General features: G+C 35.7%; 1 protein-coding gene and 1 long non-coding RNA gene across 4 annotated transcripts in view; one reads left to right on the top strand and one right to left on the bottom strand.

The window, feature by feature from the left end:
- Positions 1–20,381, top strand: part of BBOX1 (gamma-butyrobetaine hydroxylase 1) — a 105,429-nt gene that overhangs the window by 38,278 nt on the left and 46,770 nt on the right. For all 3 annotated transcript variants that reach the window (XM_051964231.1, XM_051964233.1, XM_051964232.1), the window contains 2 exons: positions 5,948–6,192; positions 7,725–7,839. In XM_051964231.1, the coding sequence (XP_051820191.1) occupies positions 5,971–6,192; positions 7,725–7,839 (337 nt within the window). In that variant the 5' untranslated portion in view covers positions 5,948–5,970. The remainder of the gene's footprint in view (positions 1–5,947; positions 6,193–7,724; positions 7,840–20,381) is intronic.
- LOC127539845 (uncharacterized) overlaps positions 1–20,381 on the bottom strand; it is a 105,709-nt gene that overhangs the window by 8,628 nt on the left and 76,700 nt on the right. The gene's annotated exons all lie outside the window — the stretch shown is intronic.

Genomic DNA, 20,381 nt, shown 5'->3' on the forward strand with positions numbered 1-20,381 from the left:
TGACTTGCCCAGTGTCACACAGCTAGGAAGTGATAAGTGTCTGAGACTAGACTTGAATTCAGCAGTGGTACTCTATCCACGTGCCTCCTAGCTGCCCCTGGTAGATATCTAGATAAACAGACAGATATGGAGTTTTGTACTAATGATGCTCTACTTCATGGAAAGGAATTCTAAAATATGGATCTTAAAACTTGATCAGGGACATATCTAATTTTAAAAATCTTAAATTGAATTGAAGCAGATTAATTAGCATTTGATACTATAAATCAAAAGGCACCTGTCATTCTTTTTTGTTCTTGAAGAGAACCAATGGCATCATGAGGGTGATGTCTTGACTTGTGTGTGAATTAGATTTGAATGAGGCAATACTTAGAACTATTAGAGATCTGATCTAATGCTGTAATAGATAAAGATCTACTGAGGAGAAGTGATTTGTCCAAAATGACACAGGGAATTAGCAACAGGGACCCAGAGCCAAGTCTCCCAATAACAAAATTCATATTCTTTATAATGTGTTATGATTCAAAACAGTGCACTGCAATAGTAAGAATGCTGTATTTGGAGGCACAAGACCAGAGTTTAACTCTCTGCTTGGGGCCAGTCATTTTATATCAACTTCTTCATTATAAAATGGGGGGTGGGGGTAGATTAGAGGATCTCTGAATTCCCTTTCCAGTCTCAAGTTATGATCTATTAATATATGTAGTAATAGACTGAGCAGAGCCTGCTCTGATGTTTTCACTGAGGTCTGACTCCATCAGCATAAATGTCACCTCCAATGACTAGCTACAACTTAATGCAACAATTCTGACAATATATTTTGTCCAAATATATTTTGGACCCATATAAACCCATAAAAAAGTGATTCAATTGAATTATGGAAGACATCATGCTAGTTGGGAGCTAAGACAAAAACCAAAGTCTCTGCTCTCAATGAGTTTCTACTCTGCTCAATAGACTCAACAAGCCAGAATGATTAACCAAATCTAATAAGATTATTTTTTAATGTTACTGAACCTGTGATTTAAGAGGTACAGAAGGCACTTGGTGAAGTGTTTCCTTTACCAATATAGATTGGAAGACTTTCTCTGTGATTCAGTTGTTTTTGTTTGTTTGTTTTGGAGGATTTTTTTTTTGAAGTTTCATGTGCAATCATCTTTTTCATTATACTACGTGATGAAAATGTCTGTTTTATTTCATTTTTACAAAAAGTTACTCCAAGCACTGAGATGTGATTTACCCAGTAAGATATAATAGTAAATGTCAGAGCCGCGAAAGAGTTCCTGGGTTGCTGTAGACTATGCTAGTGGGATGTAAGCAATAGCAATTCCTACCAATCTAAAAAGCTTTCAGATATACACCTGAAGACAAACTTTGCCCAAAGCTCAATGTAATTCGTTCCAATAAAGCTCTTCACCAGTCTGTTGCCTTGTTGCTGTTATTGTTGTTCAGTAAATCAGTTGTATCTGACTCCTTGTGACATTGTGGACCAACTAACCATGGGGTTTTCTTGGCAAAGCTGCTGGAATCGTTTGTCATTTCCTTCTATAGTTTTAATCAGCATGAGTGCCAAAGATTTCCTGGCAGGTGACAAATTATTTCTTGGCCACAAAAGCACATGAGGACTATTGACTATAGCAAGGAGATATTTCATCTCCTTCAAAAACAACTCTTCAAGGAAGCTTTCAGTTTTAAAATTAGCTGCATAAATGATAATAGATAACATTTGCTTGACATTTTGTAAAGTATTTACATATTATAATAGAGGCAATATAGTTTTAAAAAAATCAATTAGTAAGCATGTCTTAATTATCTGCTTGTATCAGGTGTTATAAATATATATGGGGTGCTGGCCAACAAAAGAGCACAGAATTTGGAGCCACACTGGATTTGACTCCCAAATCTATTAATGATTCAAAAGGTTTGATCTTTCCAGGCCTTTGTTTTCTTGTAAATGAATCCCTTTCTACTATGAAATTCTGTGAATCACTTGATTTTAAAAGTAAAAGCATAGATATGGAGCATTTTATATATAATAGACGATGAGCTCAATATGAATCGACTTTGTTACAGCTACAACAATTTGAACTTATGTAAGCAGCATTATGGCAGATACGGTGTTCAATCAAAAGAATTTATTAAGTGCTTATCAAGCATCTTGTTAAGTTTGGGGGATACAAAGAGAGGCAAAAATGTAACAAAAAACACTTTCTGCCCTCAAGGAGCTTACCTTCTAATGGAAGAAACTAAGTCCAAACAACTATGTTCTTGTAAAATAACTCCACTGTAAATGGCAGAATTTCAGCCTAGTCTCAAGTCAAGATAAAGGTGAGGGGGACACTATTCCAGGCATAGAGAACACAGAACAGAGAGATGGAGTGCGACATAAATGGAGCAAAATAAAGTATAAGAATATTTCAAAGTTAGAAAGTGGCCAAATTATGAAGGGCTTTCAAAGCCAATTATTAGCTATCTTTATCAGTTATTGTCCAGCGAGAAAATGAAGTAGCTAGTGGTCTCTGAGGCCATGTCCAACCCCAGTATTCTATAATACTAATTACTTAAGAGTTTCATCTCATGAGGTTTTAATTTATTAAAACTGTCTGATTTGGATACAGAGAAGCATTTTAATAAGCTTAGATATTTTTGTAGTGATATTAAATGCCAGGGATGAGGATAATGAGGTGCAAATGATGAGGTTTGTGGTAGTGAAGAAGTGTGAGAATTGGGGTGGGGAATCCCCTCTGGTTGGCGCAGGTCCAATGTGAAAGAATTCACAAACCTAAAAATCTGTGTGTGACAAAAAAAAAAAAAAAATTATTGTTCACTAAGAAGGAAGCTTTCTTAGCTGTGACAAAAAAAGGGAATTTTATTGTTCACTAAGAAGGAAGCTTTCTTAGCTGTGACAAAAAAAAAAAAAAGGGGAATTTTATTGTTCACTAAGAAGGAAGCTTTCTTAGCTGTGACAAAAAAGGGAATTTTATTGTTCAATAAGAAGGAGGCTTTCTTAGTGGAAAAAATTCTTCATTAGGAGTTTTGCAATGAGAAGTCAGTTTTGCTAAGAAGACAATCTTCTTAGTGGCAAGGTCCTGTCAGGAAGGCAACAAAAGTTCACACTGAGAAAGGAATATCCCCACAGTGGGCAAAAGTCCTGTCAGGCAGCTTTGCCAAGAAGAGAGCTTCCTTGGCAAAGCATAGTCCTGCTTAGAACTTCTGCAAAGATTCAGGGTTCAGAGTTGTCTTTTATTAGCCATTTGAGGCTTGGACTTCAATAACCCCGGGCCTAGATTTCCAGTTGAAAAGGTCATTTATCTTGGAGTTTCCAGCCACTCAATAGGACTGTCAGGCTGAGATCTCCAACTGAATGAGACCACTTAACATGGGGAGGGCTTTGTCTAGGAAAAGTATGCTTTTCCCAGGGGAGAGCTTGAGACCCCAAATCATCCTTCTTTTACAGATTAAAGGGAATACAGTTTTATGGTTCACCCCCATCAAGGAGGGCAAGAATTGTGCTTTTGTTTGGTTTGATTTAGTTCAGTTTGGTTATTTCACTGATTAGAAGGAAACTCCTTAGCAAAGTAACTCTCTTTACCAGTGCAGATCAATAATTTATAATCTGGAAGAGATGACTAGGCTATTTGAAAGATCAAATGACTTTTTCATATATAACTCACTGGCTAGGTCAGTTGAATGAAGCTATAAGCAAATCCTAGTAATCTAAAAAGTCTTGTGGAAAACATTTTATTATATTGTTTAAATATGACTTGATGCAACTTGAGACTGTTTAAACCCAGAACATTTCCCTGCTCTCAGTAACCCTCTAAGAATACTAGAGATGTCTACAAGGAATTTTGGGGTCCTCCAGTTGTGGATCCATTTTCTTGCAGGACAATAATAACTGGTAAAGATAGCTAATAATTGGCTTTGAAAGTCCTTCATAATTTGGCCACTTTCTAACTTTGAAAGCTTTATGTTTTGGATTCACTTGCTTAGGACATGTTTAGGGCCCAATCAAGCTTGTATTTTGGGTTTGCCTGAATTTTATTGAATGTTTATATTTACTGATATCCACCTCAATTTACATTGTTTTCAAGTTGTTCTGTTAGGAAACTTACTTAACTGTAATTATATCCATGTGTAGGTACACTTGTCTAAAATCCTACATAATATAAAACTTCCAAAACCTGGAAGAAACTAAGCCACTTCAACTTTTTAGACCTTGAACTTGTGTGCTCTCACATTCACTCTCTCCTTTAATACTTCTTTTCTGCCCTCTCTTCTTCCCTTCCTTCCTCCTTCTCTCTGCTCCAAGAAACCTATTAAATTTCATTCTAAAACTATTTCATATTTTGGAGTTTGGTCTCAAGAATGACAGCGTTCAGAAGGCAAATTCTTTCCAAAGGTCAACATAGTAATATCAGAGATTCACAAAGCCATCACCCCAGACCCTAATAACCTCACATATAGACGATTCATTTCTACCTTCACTGAAGGTCATCCTCCACAACTGACAAAATGATCTTTCTAAAAACAAAGATCTGATCACGTCAATTCCCTTTCTACTTGAACTCAGTAAATTCCAAGTGTAACATCACCTCCAGGATCATATATAAAATCATCTGTTTAGCATGTAAATCGCTTTACAACTTAGTCCATTACTACCTTTCCAGTCTTTATTACCTTCCACCCCATTCTAAGATTCAGCTAGACTGGTCTCCATGTTATTCTACACACACAACAGTCTCTCCCAATTCTGCACCTTTGCACTTGTTGACTTTCATGCTCAAGATGATTTCACTTCTCTCCATTGCCTACTTTATTTCTGGCTTCCTTTGAGATTCAGGTTTTTTTTTCTTTTTTTTTATTTTCTTCTATTTTAGTTTGCTCTTCCCAATTTCTCTCTCCCTCTCCCTCTTGTTTTCACACAGACACATACACACTAGTGCTTTCCCCGAGAGTAACTTTTCCCTATATTTTATAGATGTATGTGTATATTTAAAATTTTTACTTATTTATGTCTTGTCTCTGTCTAGTTGTTTATATGTTGTTTCTCCCATTGGAATCTGAGCTTCTTGAAGGAAAGGACTATGTTTTGGCCATTCTTTGTATGTCCCAGCACTTGGCATATTGTTTAACATATGATGATACTTAATACGTTTGATCAATTAATGCAGGTTAAATTCAAATTAGAGTTTTGTAGATGCCAAATATAATGTTAATTTACTCAGTGTAAATTAACTGAGTTTATAATCTATTATCTATGAACTTCCATCTTGTCATTCTTCCCCATCTTATCATCAAAAGGAGCACAGACCCCCAGCATTGGAACAAGTTCACTTATTTTATAAATGAGCAAACAAGTTAAATAACTTAGTATTAAGCTAAATAACTAGCTCATTCACATATCCAGTACATTTCATATACAAACTTGAATTTAGATCTTACTGTTTGAAGCCATCTCCTTCATTTTCTTTTAGGGAATTGACCTGTTAATGTGACTAGGATGACAGTCAATCCGTGTCAAAGGCAAGACTTCAACCTAGATCTAAGACTATCTTTCTATTTTTCATAGGCATTTGTTATTAAATAACAAATAACTTTGCTTTATTTTTCATTTATGAAGAATTTTGCTTCCCAAAATTTTTATAGAGCTAATATCCAGATGTAATGATGAAAATGCATTTCTCATTGTGTCAAAACTCAGTACATATGATTATCTAAAATTATAGTGAAAAAACTGAAGAATTGATTTTTTCCCAATCCCAATACAAAATAACTTGTTTATTTTCCATCAATTACTTCTGTCACCAGCATGTAAAAGTAATCTAACAGGAACAAAGGTCTCTTCAAAATGTGAACTGTGGTAGCTAAGGGAAGAACAAACATGCACTTTGCTTAGAGGACAAAAGAACAAATACATCCTTTTAAACCTGGTCTATCATCACAGGTGGACTGCTGAAAGCTGGCAGCATGAGTTCAGCTATCCTGAAGGTGGAGGCTCTAGATTCTGAACGTTTGGTCCAGATCCATTGGGACGATGGGGAAGAGTCTCTCTATCCTGCCGTGTGGCTGAGAGACAACTGCCAGTGTCCTTGTTGCTACCTGGATTCTGCAAAAGCTCGTAAACTTCTTATCGAAGCCCTCGATGTTAACACATGGGTCAAGCACATGACATTGATCAACCAAAGAAAGGTATTTCTCTCTTTAAGCCTTTAATCTTGCCTTTAAATGAGTAAAGTGAATTTTGAAGCAGTTGCATTAGTGGGCTTTCCTTTAAACTAAATAACCAAATATATACTTGCATCCCTAAAACCCAGTGTCTGATCCATAATAGATGCTCGATTGACTTGATTGAATCCAAATATCAGTGAGGAAATCTCCAACCAGAATGTTAGGATCTACCAACAGGTCCTAGAATTGAATTTTATACTCAGAGATCTTAGGGAACAGTTAGAACAGGAAGTGGGGACCATTTTTTGTGTCGTGGACCATATGGTAAAACCCATAGAACTTTTCTCAGAATCATGTTTTTAAATAAATGAAGGAAATGCTCATTTTACTTAGAGGTGAGTGAAAAGGAGATTAATTTATTTTTCTATCCAAGTTCACAGAGCCCTTGAAATCTATCAATTAGCTAATAGAACCCAGGCTAAGAACCTCTGAGCTAATCCAACATTTTCATTTTTTGTTTGAGGAAACTAATACTGAGGTTGTTCTGTTCCAGATGTGGGTTAGACCAGATGGCTGTTTTAATTCTTTTCTACTCCAAAATTCTGTGCTTCTGAGTAAGGCTGTACTTATAGTCAAGACCATAGCTAGGACTAAAATCCAAGCATCCTGACTCTTGAACTTAATTTTTACATGATGTTGGCTACCAATCTGGTTGGCACAGTCACACACACATACTTTTTCTTTGTCATATCCTACTTCTCTAATGTTGAAGTGGACTCCTGAGGCAAGGAGAGGAAGTTAATGGCAACCTGTGCTGTCCATCCCTCAGGCTTCTTCTTGACTCAACAATTTAGCTGCTAGCATTCATGGGTTCCCAGACATCATTCATTTCTTTCCCTTACCCCAACCCTGATCTCACAATGAATTAACAATAGATCTCATCCAAAGGTTGAAACCTTGTGCTTTCATAGATATGGACAGTCAGAGACATCCTTAACTCTATCTAGAATCCTAACAGTTTTATATCCCAGACTTAATATCCCAGACATAATGGTTTCTTAACTATACAGGGTGACGTAGCAAAAAGGACAATGAACTGGGAATCAGGAGAAGAGAGTTTTTGTTTGGACCCTTGCCACTAACAAATCATGTGATCTTGGGCAAGAGATAACTCTTTCCTTGGCTTCAATTCCCACATCTACAAAATGAAAGGTTGGGACTAAAGAGACTCAAAACTCTAAAATTCTTGGCTTGCATACTAAAGAATAATTTGTTTCATTTTCCAAGTCTGTAGATGTTTGCTCAATTTCCCAGTTCTCCAAATTTTTAAAGTCACGATAGAGCAGAGGTAACAAGCTCAAAACTCCAGAAAGGGTTGAACCAGATTAAAACATAATTGGAAAATGTTTAACAAAATAAATAATATAACAAACACAATGCTAATTTGTGATTTTCTAAATGGACATGATTCAGTTCTGTTTGAGTTTCATACTTCTACAAAAAAAGTACTGAATATCTAACAGCATATAAATATTTGTTTATTGTATTAAAAGGTACATATCATTTGGCCTGATGAGCACATTAGTGATTTCGAAGCAGATTGGCTAAAGAAAAGATGTTTTTCCCCAAAATCCAGAGCAAAAGTACAAAAAGAATTGTTTTTGCCAGGTAGGTATATTTTTTAATATATTATAATCATTAAAATCATATTAAAATTCCCTAGGATTCATTTCCCAATACATGATTTTTAAAAAAGTGATTTTCTAAAGAGGGTTTACCAAAAGATCATTAAATTTGGTGCTGGTGTTTAGGCAAGAATTGGTTACTCAAAAGGCACCAAAACCTAATGGATTAGTCTCATCTATGGGTATTCCTTCAGTTAGGGCAGTGCAATGAATATGAGAAGAATAGAAACAGAACAGCAAACACCATTCCTGCTCCCAAGGTGATTACTAATTAGAAGCTGAAACTACAGAAGCCATTTGGCCCCAACTGACCTTTCTAGCTTTATTACTGCCTGGAAGACTACTCTTCATTCCTCAGACATTCCTCCTTTTCTGTCCATTCTTTTGCTTGTTCATAACCATTCCTTCTACTTAGTTCATCCTTAACTTTCACTTCCTTTCCTGTTCTTACCACTCACGGGCCCAATCTGAACAACATGCAAACCTAATGTTATCTTCAAAATGTCTTCACTTTTCACCCCTCTTGCAGAATTGTCTTCCCAGCTTATTGTCTACTGATAATCCAATCTTAATTTCTAATACGACCCTTTTCATAAGCAGATAAAAACCAGATTAAGATTAGAGGGCTTTGATGTACAAAAATTAAGTTTTCACTATTACGGCAGATTGCCAGATAATGCAATAGATAGAATACTAGACCAAAAGTCAAGAAGACCTGATGTTAATTAATTGAGTGACTTTGGGCAAGCCATTTAACTTCTATCATTATAAGTTTTTCTATCTATAAAATGGAAGTAATAATCATACTTAGTTCTCGATATAGCTATGAAATAATATAAGACATGTGAAAAAAGCTTTGAAAATCACAAACTCTAGTATATAAATACTGAGCATTTAGAGACTGAGTGATCTTTAATGGTCTAAGAGCCATTTTCCTATCTAGAGCATAACTCTCATGAAGGCAAGAATTCTATGTTAATTTTTTTTTTGCTTCCCCAAAGGACAATGTTTTGGACTTTTTAGATATTTAGGAAATGTTGAGTGACCAAAAAGATGAGTTGGAAAGTCAAAGCCACTGATCTTTTTAGGGACAAAGGTAAGTTTAGAACTCAGTCATTGGATAGTATAGCACAAATCAGGAGAGACTTAGCTTGTAATCCTACATTTGATTCTTAGTAGTTGTATAGTTATGAGCCCATCCTTTAACTCCCAGTATGTCAGAGAAGAGACTTGAACTCAGGATTCCCTAACTTTAGATCTGTTCTTCTATACACTAGGTCACTGCTATCTTTTCATTGGTTGTTGCTGTGTATTCATTTTTAATCACATCTGACTTTTCATCACCCCCTTTGGGGTTGATATTGGATTGGTTTGTCCTTTCCTTTTCCAGTTCATTTTATACATAAGGAAACTGAGGCAAACAGGGTAAAATGACTTGCCCAGGATCACACAGCTAAGGTCTGAGATCAGATTTAAACTCAAAAAGACGAATTCATCTATGGTGCCACGTAAATGTCCAGAATCTTCATTTATTAAGTGCTTAATAAATGTTTATTGATTTGATTGAATCCAGCTATAAAAACTGCATGATTTTGTTGTGAATGTTTTGATGGCTTTTTATCTCCAAGAGAATTGGTATTAGACCTATTCATGATTGGATTAATCAAGATCATTATTACCTCTGTGAAAAACTTTGCATCGGGTATTTAAAACTAGTTAGCAAAAGAAAGATGGGGGATCGGGGTGTGGAGAGTGAAATAAAGATGGAGGGAAAGATGCAGAGTAATAAGGTCATCTTGAGGACTTAAGAGTGGAGGTTTTTCAAAATCCATACTGTGCCTTTTTGATTCAGACTGGTAGGAGTTTTAGCATCTACTTTGTAATAGGATGTTCCCAGTGATTTTGTATTTTACAAGTTTTACATATCCAAAGAAATACATCTTCTTAGATCCTTTTCCCCAAAGGTGAACCAAAAACATGAATTATAACAGCCAACTTTGGCACAGCAGAGAATTTTGAGATATTCTTTCCTTTGATCCTACTATTATTATCCTTCTGTATTATAATCTTCCCTGTTCAGATGAGATCGATTTTCTGTCTGTCTGTATGACCCCAGGAAAGTCATCTAACCTGTTAGTACCATAGACAACATTGGGATACAAAAGTTGTAGAGAAGGTACAAAATAATACTAGCACAGGGATTTTCCTGAGCTGGAAGTTTCTCATACAATGAAATCACTAGATCTGCCCTTAGTCTTACCACAGACATGATTCTGTACTATATCTTGGGAATATAAAAATAAACTAAGAAAATTCCTGCCTTCAAAGAATTTGAGTTCTATTGGGAAGATACAACACATGAGTCACTAAGGAGATACAAGGTATTTATAAGCTGATTTTAAAAGGTTGAGAACACTAAGAACCATGAGGATCAAAAACCTATGTGTCAAAATTAGCACAAGGACTCTTACTGGAAGGAATGATGGGTAATATTACAAAGGGAAAAGGTGAAAAGACTGTACATTATAGATATAGGTTAACAGGCTGTACATAAACATGAAGGTGGAAAATGAATTTCTACCTTCTGGGAGCTGTGAAGTCAGTCAACAAACACTTATTAAGCGCTACTATGTGTCGAGCACTGTATAATACATTGATAATCCTTCTTGTTAGCAATTTTGAGAATTTACTCTACTGTAAGGAGCTAGACAAAATTCTCTGGATCCATTCTATCCTTTATACGACTTAGCCAAAATGAGACAATCCGGAGGAGATGCTATCAAAGGATATTCTTCCTTCCAGTGTGAAGGAAAATAATGTATATGTTAGGTATATGTACATATGAAACATAACCAAAATATATCCAAAATAGGCCACTGGGGACCAGGAAGGATCAAAGAGTCAATACACATTGATCAGATACTGTTGTATGCCAGGCAGTGTCCTAAGTGGGCCAATTTAAATGTAAAATGTATAAAGGGGAGAAATATGTAGTAATATTGGGTGGGAGGAGTGGAAACTATATTAGGAGGCAAGTAGGTGATATGGTTGATAGAGCTCTGGGCCTGGAGCCAGGAAAACCCGAGTTCAAATCCAGCCTTAGATATTTACTCAGCTTTGTAATCCTGAGCAGGTTACTCTTACCTCTACTTGCCTCAATTTACTAGAGAAGAAAATGTCAAATCACTTCAGTCTCCTTGCTAAGTAAACCCTATGAATTATATTGATGCACAATGGTTCACAGAGTCATGAAGTTGGACACAAGAGAACAATATTAAGAGGATTTTAAATGTCTAGGTAATGGATTTTTAAAAATTTTATTTTATTGGCAAGAGAGAATCATTAAATTTTTTTCAGTAAAAACAGTAAAAGTCATATTTGTATTTTAAGAATAATATTTTAATAGTCTTGTGATTGATGCATTGATGATGAAAGAATTTCAAATCAGGAAACAATTAGGAGGCTATCAGAAATTGTCTCAATAAGAGGTAATGAGAGCCCTGTGTGGGTAAAGAGAAAGAAACTTTTGCAAGAAATACTGTGGAGGAAAGCCAATAAGTTTTAAAAAGTGACTAGATATGGGAGCTCAATTAATATAATCTTGTTATTTATAGAAGAGGAAATGACTTGTATAGAAGGTGGCATCCTTGTGCTATTTTGAATTAAGGTAGAATTTGAATCCAGATTTTTTTTCTGGAAACAGTCAAATATAAGTGTATAAAAGTTCAATGAGTCTCTGAGTTTATAACAGTCATAAGCAGACCAAGTGTCCTCACTTGGCCACTAGACTCAGATCACTAGAACTCTGGTTGCTATAACAACTGCTTCTGTCTTTCCTGGACTATCAGCACAGCATATAAATTTGTTTCTTTCCTATTTTGAAGATCAAAGCCTGAAAAATCTTTCTTGTTAGCAGTTTAGAGGCAGCATTATATTTGCAAGGAGCTGTATAAAGTTCCCTGGATCTATTCTATCCTTAATACAATTTAGCCAAAATTAGAATCTGGATGAGATGCTAGCAAAGAATGTTCTTCCCTCCCATGTAAAGGAAAATAAAATATCCATACTTTCCTTAGAAAAAGGAAATATAACCTGTTTTCTTTCCCAATTTTTTTCCATAAAGAATATGATTAACAACAAAAATCCTTATCCAGGACATGACATTAACTAGCTCATAACTTGAACAACTCCCTCACTTTTTCTCAGAAACCCTTTCCTATTTGTTGAATTTAATGATCTCTAAGCACCTTCCCAACTAACATTATGATTCTATAATTGCATCAAATATTAACTCACTTTTTTGACAAAAAGATTTCTATGGAGAGATCATGACAGAATATTTGGTGTCAACATATTTTTATTTTTGCTGCTTTTATCATTACTAAGAATCATCATCTTGGGGCTTAATCATGTCTTTAAGTATTTTGTCTCCTAATTTGACATTAATTAAAATAATAAAAAGCATTCTCTTGATTTTATTTCCTTAAAATTTTCTGCTGTCAATTTTAACCATTTGAATGAAAGGAAAGCTCTTTTGTTACTGCAACTTAAAGCTTTCAAACATTGCTTTAAGAAAATCAGGCATAACATATTAATGTTTCTTGGCCATTATGATTTTATTTCTTTGAGTTGTTATTTCTCATAAGATCAGAAAGATGAATTGCTCACATAGTGATAGCCATAGGTAACCAACAGAGAGCTCTGGTCCACAGTTATCCTTTAGAGGTCAAAGGAGCCTCAGGAAGGCACCTGACTCATTGAGTAGGCACAATCAAGTGACAGTATGATATAAAATCTTTGAAAATTCAGTAGAGAAGTTAGACCTGTAGTCAGGAAGACCTGAGTTCAAATCCTGCCACAGATATTTACAAGCTGGGCAAATCACTTAACCTCTAAGTACCTCAACCTCATTTGTTGTTCAGTCATTTAATCATATCTGACTCTTTGTGATCTCATGAACCATACTGTTTTGGGGGTCTTCTTGGCAAATATTGGATTGTTTTACTATTTCCTTCTCTACTGGAGTAAAGGGAAGTGACCTACCCAGAATCATAGCTAGTATCTGAGGCTACATTGGAACTCACATCTTCCTGATTCCCAGACTGAACACTGGAATAGACAAAAATCAATTGATATCTCAATCTTAATGAAGTATGATGCCAAGTAATATTCAAATTATCAAATGATTGTACTCATTTCACATATCAGCAATGTTATGGTTAACATTCTACAAGCTAGATTCACCAACATATGAACCAAGAATTACCTGAAAAACAAGCTGCTTTTCAAAGAGGCAGAGGAACTGGAGACCAAATTGCCAACAATAGCTGTCTTGTGGAGAAAGCAAAGGAGTTAAAAAAAAAACCAACTATTTTTGCTTTAGTGACTATCCTAAAACCTTTGACTGCATGGATTACAACAAAAAATTGAAGGCAAAAAGAAGCGGATAACAGGATGAAATGGATATATAGTGTTATGCAAACAATGAACATGAACTTGGACAAACTAGAAAAAGATTGTGGAGGATAGAAAAGCTTGGAGTGCCATAGACCACAGGGTCACAAAGAATAATACATTCCTGAACAACAACTACAACTTCCTTACTCCAAGCCCATGCTCTATCTTCTGAGTCATTTCACTGTCCCAAACCTTAAAACACTTTTTAAATGCCAGCCATTATCATGATCGTTATTAGTTGTAGCATATTTGTTGTTGTTGCTATTGCAGGCAGATTAAATCATTAAGGGTACAATATTTCCAGACATGGGAAGAGCCACCCAGGAAAATCAACAGCTCCATCTTCTTGTTTTCTCCCCACCCAACACCCCTAGTTCTTCAGACACAATACAATGGAACAGCAAACAAGCCCTGCCCCTCCAAAAAACCACAACAAAAACCAGGCTGAAGGATTGAGATTTTCCCATCATTCTGTGCTACCTACAGGCTGCATTAGCATAAGAGAGAGGCTGATGACTTCATGGATATTATTAGCTGCAGATTGTTCTTCTCAACCCCAAAATGAATTGCCCAGCTTCCCTGCTTGTGCTCCCAAAGGGGTCACATTTAGCTTCAGTAGAGAGCATGCTCACACAGATAAAAAAAATTATAGTTAGTGATGGAGAATAATGTATATGAGGTTTAGTAAATATCTGCCAGTCTTGCAGAATGGAGCAAAATACAAGGGATGTGATTTCCATTTAAGCAGTGGGGAAATGGAATTATACTGAGAAAATACAGACCAGAACAATAAGAAAATAGCTGGTTGATGTAATCAGGACACACTAGAAAACTTTTTCATGGTTTCAAATGGGCTCCAAATTTTAAAATATATTTCTAAGCCATAAAATGTATAGGTTAAAAAACAAATAATACTGTGTATAGATATTTATATGGATATATCCATATGGGTATATCAGTGTTGATTTTTTTAACTTGTTGCATATTTTATTATTATTGTTTTCCCTCAACATTTGTACTCTATAATTAGTATATAAATTAGGTATATTTATTTAAAAATTATCCAGTAAAGTTCTACTCTGATGCTTTGTGTTGATAAGAAGATAATCTTGGGTTCTCAGAGTCAATGGTAGCAGTGTACAAACTCTGAGAGGAGGAAAATGCTTAGAGTAACGATCCCGAGATGGACTGTCTCTGGGCTGAGGAGCAGCCTAGCAAAGCACAGAAAGGTTCATCACTAGGGAGAGTTCAACGTTTATTAAGTAGCTATTATATACAGAGCATGGAAAATATAGTACCAAAATGCAATGGCTCTCTGCTCTTCCCCATCCCTTCCCCAAGGAGCTTATATTATAAGAAGAGCAGACAACACATATACAGAGAACTAGATCTGCTTATTTGAGGATAAGAGAAAGTCCAGACACCCACAGCAATGGTGATTAAGGGAAGTTTCACAGAGGTAGTGAATGATAATAAAAATCTCACAAGACAAAGATGAGGTGTGATTGCACTGAAGGCATGGGAAAAAATCTGGTAAGAATAAATGGAGGTAGGAAATAGAATGTTCAATTCAAAAAACAGCCTGGGGTCCACTTTGGCTTCACTGTAGAACATATGATAAGGAGAAGTATAAAATAGGATTAGAAAAGTCAGTTGAAGCTCAATTATGGAAGTTTTTAAAAGCTGAACTGGGAAAGATTTATTTTGTTCCAGTGGCAATTAGGAATCACGAAAACATTTTTGAAGTGGACCAGTGATATGATCAGATTTGTGTGTTAAAAAGGTAACAGTGGAGCCCTCAAGAAGTACAGATTGAAGAAGGGAGAAATTGGGAATCCTATTAGGATTATTGCAATAGAATAGCTAGGAGCCTAACAGAGTGCAATGAGAAAAGGACAGATGAGAGTTTTTGTTTGTAAATGGTTTTGTGTTGATATAATGAATACAATTGGGCTCCTGATTAGGGATGGGAGAGGGATAGAGAGAGAAGGGAAATGATGATTCTATTGTTATGAACCCAAGAAACTCAAAAGATGTCATATCCTTGACAAAAATATGAACGTTAATAGGAGAGGCAGAGTTAAGGGGAAAGGTAAACAGTTCTACTTGGATCATGGAGGTAGATGGGTATCACATGGTTGATAAATGCTTAGAAACAGGAAGATCTTCATTCAAATCTGGCCTCAAACACTTTCCAGCTGTGTGACTCTGGGTAAATCACTTCCTCAATTGTAAAAGGAGCAAATTAAATACAAAAGCCTTTAAGGTGATTTTCAGCTCTAAACTATGAACCTCTAAGATTGTGATACCTACAGATCTCATCCAGAAGGAAATTTCCAATAAGCATGAGATAAAGGGGATACATTTCTTCAGCCATAGCAATGCACAATCTACTCATTGACAAATAGCCTTGGGAATGCCCTTTCTGGGGGAAGTACTTACAGCAAAAATTCTAGATGGTGAAGTTAGTACCATGATATCATAAGGATTTGTTTTTCCTTATTCTTTTTCTTTGTCTTTTCATGGCTATAAAAATGACTTGGCAAAAAGGAGTGTGGCAGGGGGTTCCCTCAGCTTTCCATAGTGAAGCTCCTACATGTTGGTTGCTGGCTCTTAGACAAGAAGGCATTCATGTTCCAAGCCAATAATTCTCATAGCCAGAAGTAATTTTTGCCACAAGGAAAGTGTTGTGGGTTGTAAAAGAATATATTCCTGCTGAAAAAAAAATCAGTTTTTGTGCCAAGGGTATGCTGATCCTTGACTTAATACAGGAAGTTCATTTTGATTAAATTTAGACTAGCTTTATCTAAATTCAGTACTTAGTCAAATGTGGAATTCATTACTGTGGGTACTTTCTCCAGCAATATTGGTCTCAATCCATTTCTTGATTAAACCCTCCTTAGGTGATCTCCCCGTTGTGCTAAAGGTTTTCTTCTAATCCAAGCATTCTTAGCCAAGAGGCCATAATTACCCAGGAGGTCCATCAGTAGACTGGGGAAGAGGTTATACATGTGAGTGGGGGAAAATACATTTTTATTTTCACTAACTTCTATAAAACTTTAGTCTTTTCTCTAGTTACAGATACAGGCAACAAATATGATTCTGAGTAGTCTGTAGACTCTACCAGAGAAACCAAAGGTTCCATGATACAAAAAACAACAACAACAACCAAAAAAAAAAAAAAAACCACTTAAGAACTCTTGCTCTAAGCTCTTGATATCACAAGGTACCAATGTAACCCACAGAATGTCAAGAAGTTATTGCCTTTTCTTCTTATGAATTAAACAGCCTAACAACATAATAGTTTACAGTATAGAGTTAAGACTACATGATATCAGATCTCTGGCCAAAAACTCAAAATGTCATTCAAAGATTTTGAAAGAAAGATTTTTTGCTGAGTTTTGCCATTGTTGTATCGATGGCTAGAAGAGCCAAAGATTCATTTCTATTTAGAAATGCAAATTTTCCATCATACAGTCAAACTGATCAGTGCTTAATGCATTTCACAGAACAAGGGGAAAAATCTGTAGAGTGTGTGATCTTCCATATGTGATCCTAAGTCATATACTTGACTCTCTTTTCCCTAATTGCCAGAAAACTAACATGTTTTTCCTATTTCTTTGAAAAGGCACTGAAATATTTCAAGTTAAACCCTGACTTTGAATAGTACATTTTATTATAAAGTGAAATTTGTAAGGCTGTTCCAGGTTCTTTTCAAAAGACTATCTACATAGAAGTCTGGAAAAAAATATAATGGGGAGGGGAAAGAAAGAGGGAGGGGAAGAAGAAAGAAGAGGAAGAAGAAAGGGGAGAGAAAGGGAGGGGAGAAAGAGACAGAGAGGGGAGGGAGAATGGGGGGTGGGGAAGAGAGGGAAGAGAGAAAAGAGAGAGAGAGAAAGAGAGAGAGAGAGAGAAAGAGAGAGAGAGAGAGAAAGAGAGAGAGAGAGAGAATGAGAATATGTGTGTGTATGTAATGAAAGGAACACTGCAAAGGGAGTTTAAAAGAGTTTGAATCCCTCTTCTATCCCTAAAAATCTATGCATCCTTACACACAATATATTATAAAGGGGATTTTTGGATAGGTATAGATAAGACTAAAATGGTAGCCTCTGAGGTCTCTTTATTTTATTTGAAAATCACTTCTGTGCCTTCCCTCCTTTTTAATCAGAAAAGATCTAAAATATTGAATATTTTTAAATATGCAAGTGAGGGGGAGGCCTGCTGCTGTAATCTCGGGCAATCCTCTTTCATTAAAGGAACATCATTATGCAGAGTGACCTTTATTTTTCATTAACGCTGTTACAGAACTAATTTCACCCATGCCATTTTGAGATAGGTCGAGTTGCTAGTTTTTTTCTTATGTGAACAAGCCTTCCTCTACATTCTATCACTTCTTGCTCTTTTCTCTTGTGATAAGCGAAATGTCTAATTTATTTGTTATAAGGTCAGAAAATTTCATCAAAAATGATGAGACTAAAATACACACGGTCATTGCTTTCCCTTTTATTTTTTTCCAATCTGATAATTACCTGAAAAATTACAGTAAATATATTTTTGTTCAGTCATTTTTTTCAGTCATGTCCCATTCTTTGTGACCCCATTTGGGGTTTTCTTGGCAAAGAGATTGTATTAGTTTGTCATTCACTGTTCCAGTTCATCTTACAGATGATGTGGAAACTAAGGGAAAAGGGGTTAAGCTACTTGGCCAGAATGACACAGTAAATATCTGAGACCAGATTTAAACCTACCAAAATGAGTCTGACTCCAGACCCAGCACTCTATGTGCTGCACTATCTAGCTACTCCAGCAAATATTTTAACTTTTATAAAATCAGAATAACTTTTAATAAAAAAATTAAAACTTTATAAAAAGAGTTTTATAAAGGGACACTTTCTTACGCTCTTGTTTTTTTCTACAAGTACCCTGTGAAGAATAATCACTTAATGAACATTTGTTGGATCAAAGTAAATAATCATTTCATAAGAACGAATTAACATTTTCGAGTAGGAGAAAAACAGAAAGGATTTTCTTCCAAGGGTGAACAGCATTCAGAGTTCTCATGAGCAAGGCTGCCTCCCTAGTCCATGCCCCATTTTCCTTTCCTTTCCATTTTATAGTCAGAGAATGTTTTTATAACACTGGCACTTGAACAGCAAACCTCCAATTCAGAAACGTTATATGGTATGACACTTTCGTGAAGTGGAGTTGGATGATTTTATGCATTGGCTTCCACTTTATCAGAAGCTGTACACTCAAGGGACAGATTTTGGCTTGCCGCTTATACCAGTGCTCACGCTGGGAAAGCTACATGCCAAAAAAGAAGCCCAGAGTCAAAACTTGTTACTCCTAGACTCCAATTCTACCCCAGTCCCTCACATAGCAAATCCATGTGTTGGGCTTACACTCAGTAACCGAGGACAGCATTCAAATATGGAGCCCAAAAAGATACTTGGATTATTCTTAATTTCTCTTTTGGTATTCCAGATCGAGATCCCCCAGTGCTCCCATTTGCAACTGGTATGAATCAAGCATGGACTGCCATTTTTAATTTTCCATTCGTATAGTGATGAAGTCATTCATTGTTGGTTCAAACTAAAATCCAAGTGAAATAATTAGGGAGACAGAATTTAAACTTCCTTGACTTTACTGGACCTTCTTCTTTCTTGTTTTTTACAAATAATAAGTATCACAATAAACATTTGCCAGTAGCTTGCCATATACTTGTGAAATGTTTTTGATGATGATAGAAAAGATCAATATTCCCTTCTTCTTACCACAGAATATATATATTTTATAGTAATAAAAACAAAGTCTCATTGAGGTTTCTAACTTGTCCTTAGTACACCTTTTTTTTTTACTTTCCTGGTCATTATTCATCCATAAATTTAACCATTTATTAGTCATTTGCTTAAGAAGAGAAATACTGTGGAATAAGGGCAAGATAGATAGCCTTGGCATCAGAAAATTTGTGCTCAGGGCTACCCCTGACATTTACTGACTATTGGGCAACTCTCTTTAACAGATCAATCTTCTTATTCAGTGTCTTTTGTGGACCATAGTGTTTTTTAAAATAAACTAATTCTTTATTATTAGCTATTAATTATATGTAGATAATTAATATATAATAATTTAATTATGTATAATCATAATACTTATATTATTACTAATAAATTTATAAAGCTAGCATTTATATAATATTTTAAGCTTTGCAAAATACTTTACTAATATTGTTTCATCTGATCTTTAAAACAACCGTGGGATATGGATGCTATTAACTCTTTTACAGATGAAGAAACTGAGGCAGACAGAAAGTCACTTTCCCAGGTTACATGGCTAGTAAATAATAAATTAGTAAAACTAAAATGGTAAATAATTGGTTCTTGCTGAAAGAATCCAGAGCACTTAAATAGAAAGAATTTGAATCAGTCTTTGAAGGCTAAATAGGAATGGGTTAGCTGGGCCCAGGATGATGAGGATATTCCAAACAGGAACAATAACCTGAACAGAGACACAAACAGAAACAGAAATCCACTGCCCATGTTTGGAATACAGCTTGGGATCCAAATTTTCCAGGACATAGACTGTGTGAAGGGAAGAAGCAGAAAATAAGACTGGAAAAATAGATTGAGACAGGATTGAGAAGTTTTGAATGCCAGATGGAGGAATTTGGAATGTGACTTCTGAATTGTGCATTAAATCATTTTCTTGTATGGGGGCCCTGTAAAATAGCTTTAGTCTCTATATTTCTGTGCAGAGCTGAGATTTCTTTCAGGTTACCTCCCTTTGTGTCACAGGACCTATGATGCAGTAGACATTTGTTGAGGGCAGCTAAGTGGTGTGATGGATAGAATATTGGGCTTAGAATCATCTTCATGAATTTAAATACAATCTCAAATTCTAGTTTTGTAATGCTAGGCAAGTTGCTTAGCCCTGTTGCCTCAGTTTCCTTATCTAGAAAATGAGCTGGAGAAAGAAATGGCAAACCACTCCAGCATTGCCAAGAAAACCCCAAATAGGGTCTCAAAGAATCAGATCTAACTGAAACAACTAAACAAAAGGATGCCAGGA

Source organism: Antechinus flavipes, chromosome 6 (assembly GCF_016432865.1).
Source record: "Antechinus flavipes isolate AdamAnt ecotype Samford, QLD, Australia chromosome 6, AdamAnt_v2, whole genome shotgun sequence".
Lineage (NCBI taxonomy): Eukaryota > Metazoa > Chordata > Mammalia > Dasyuromorphia > Dasyuridae > Antechinus > Antechinus flavipes.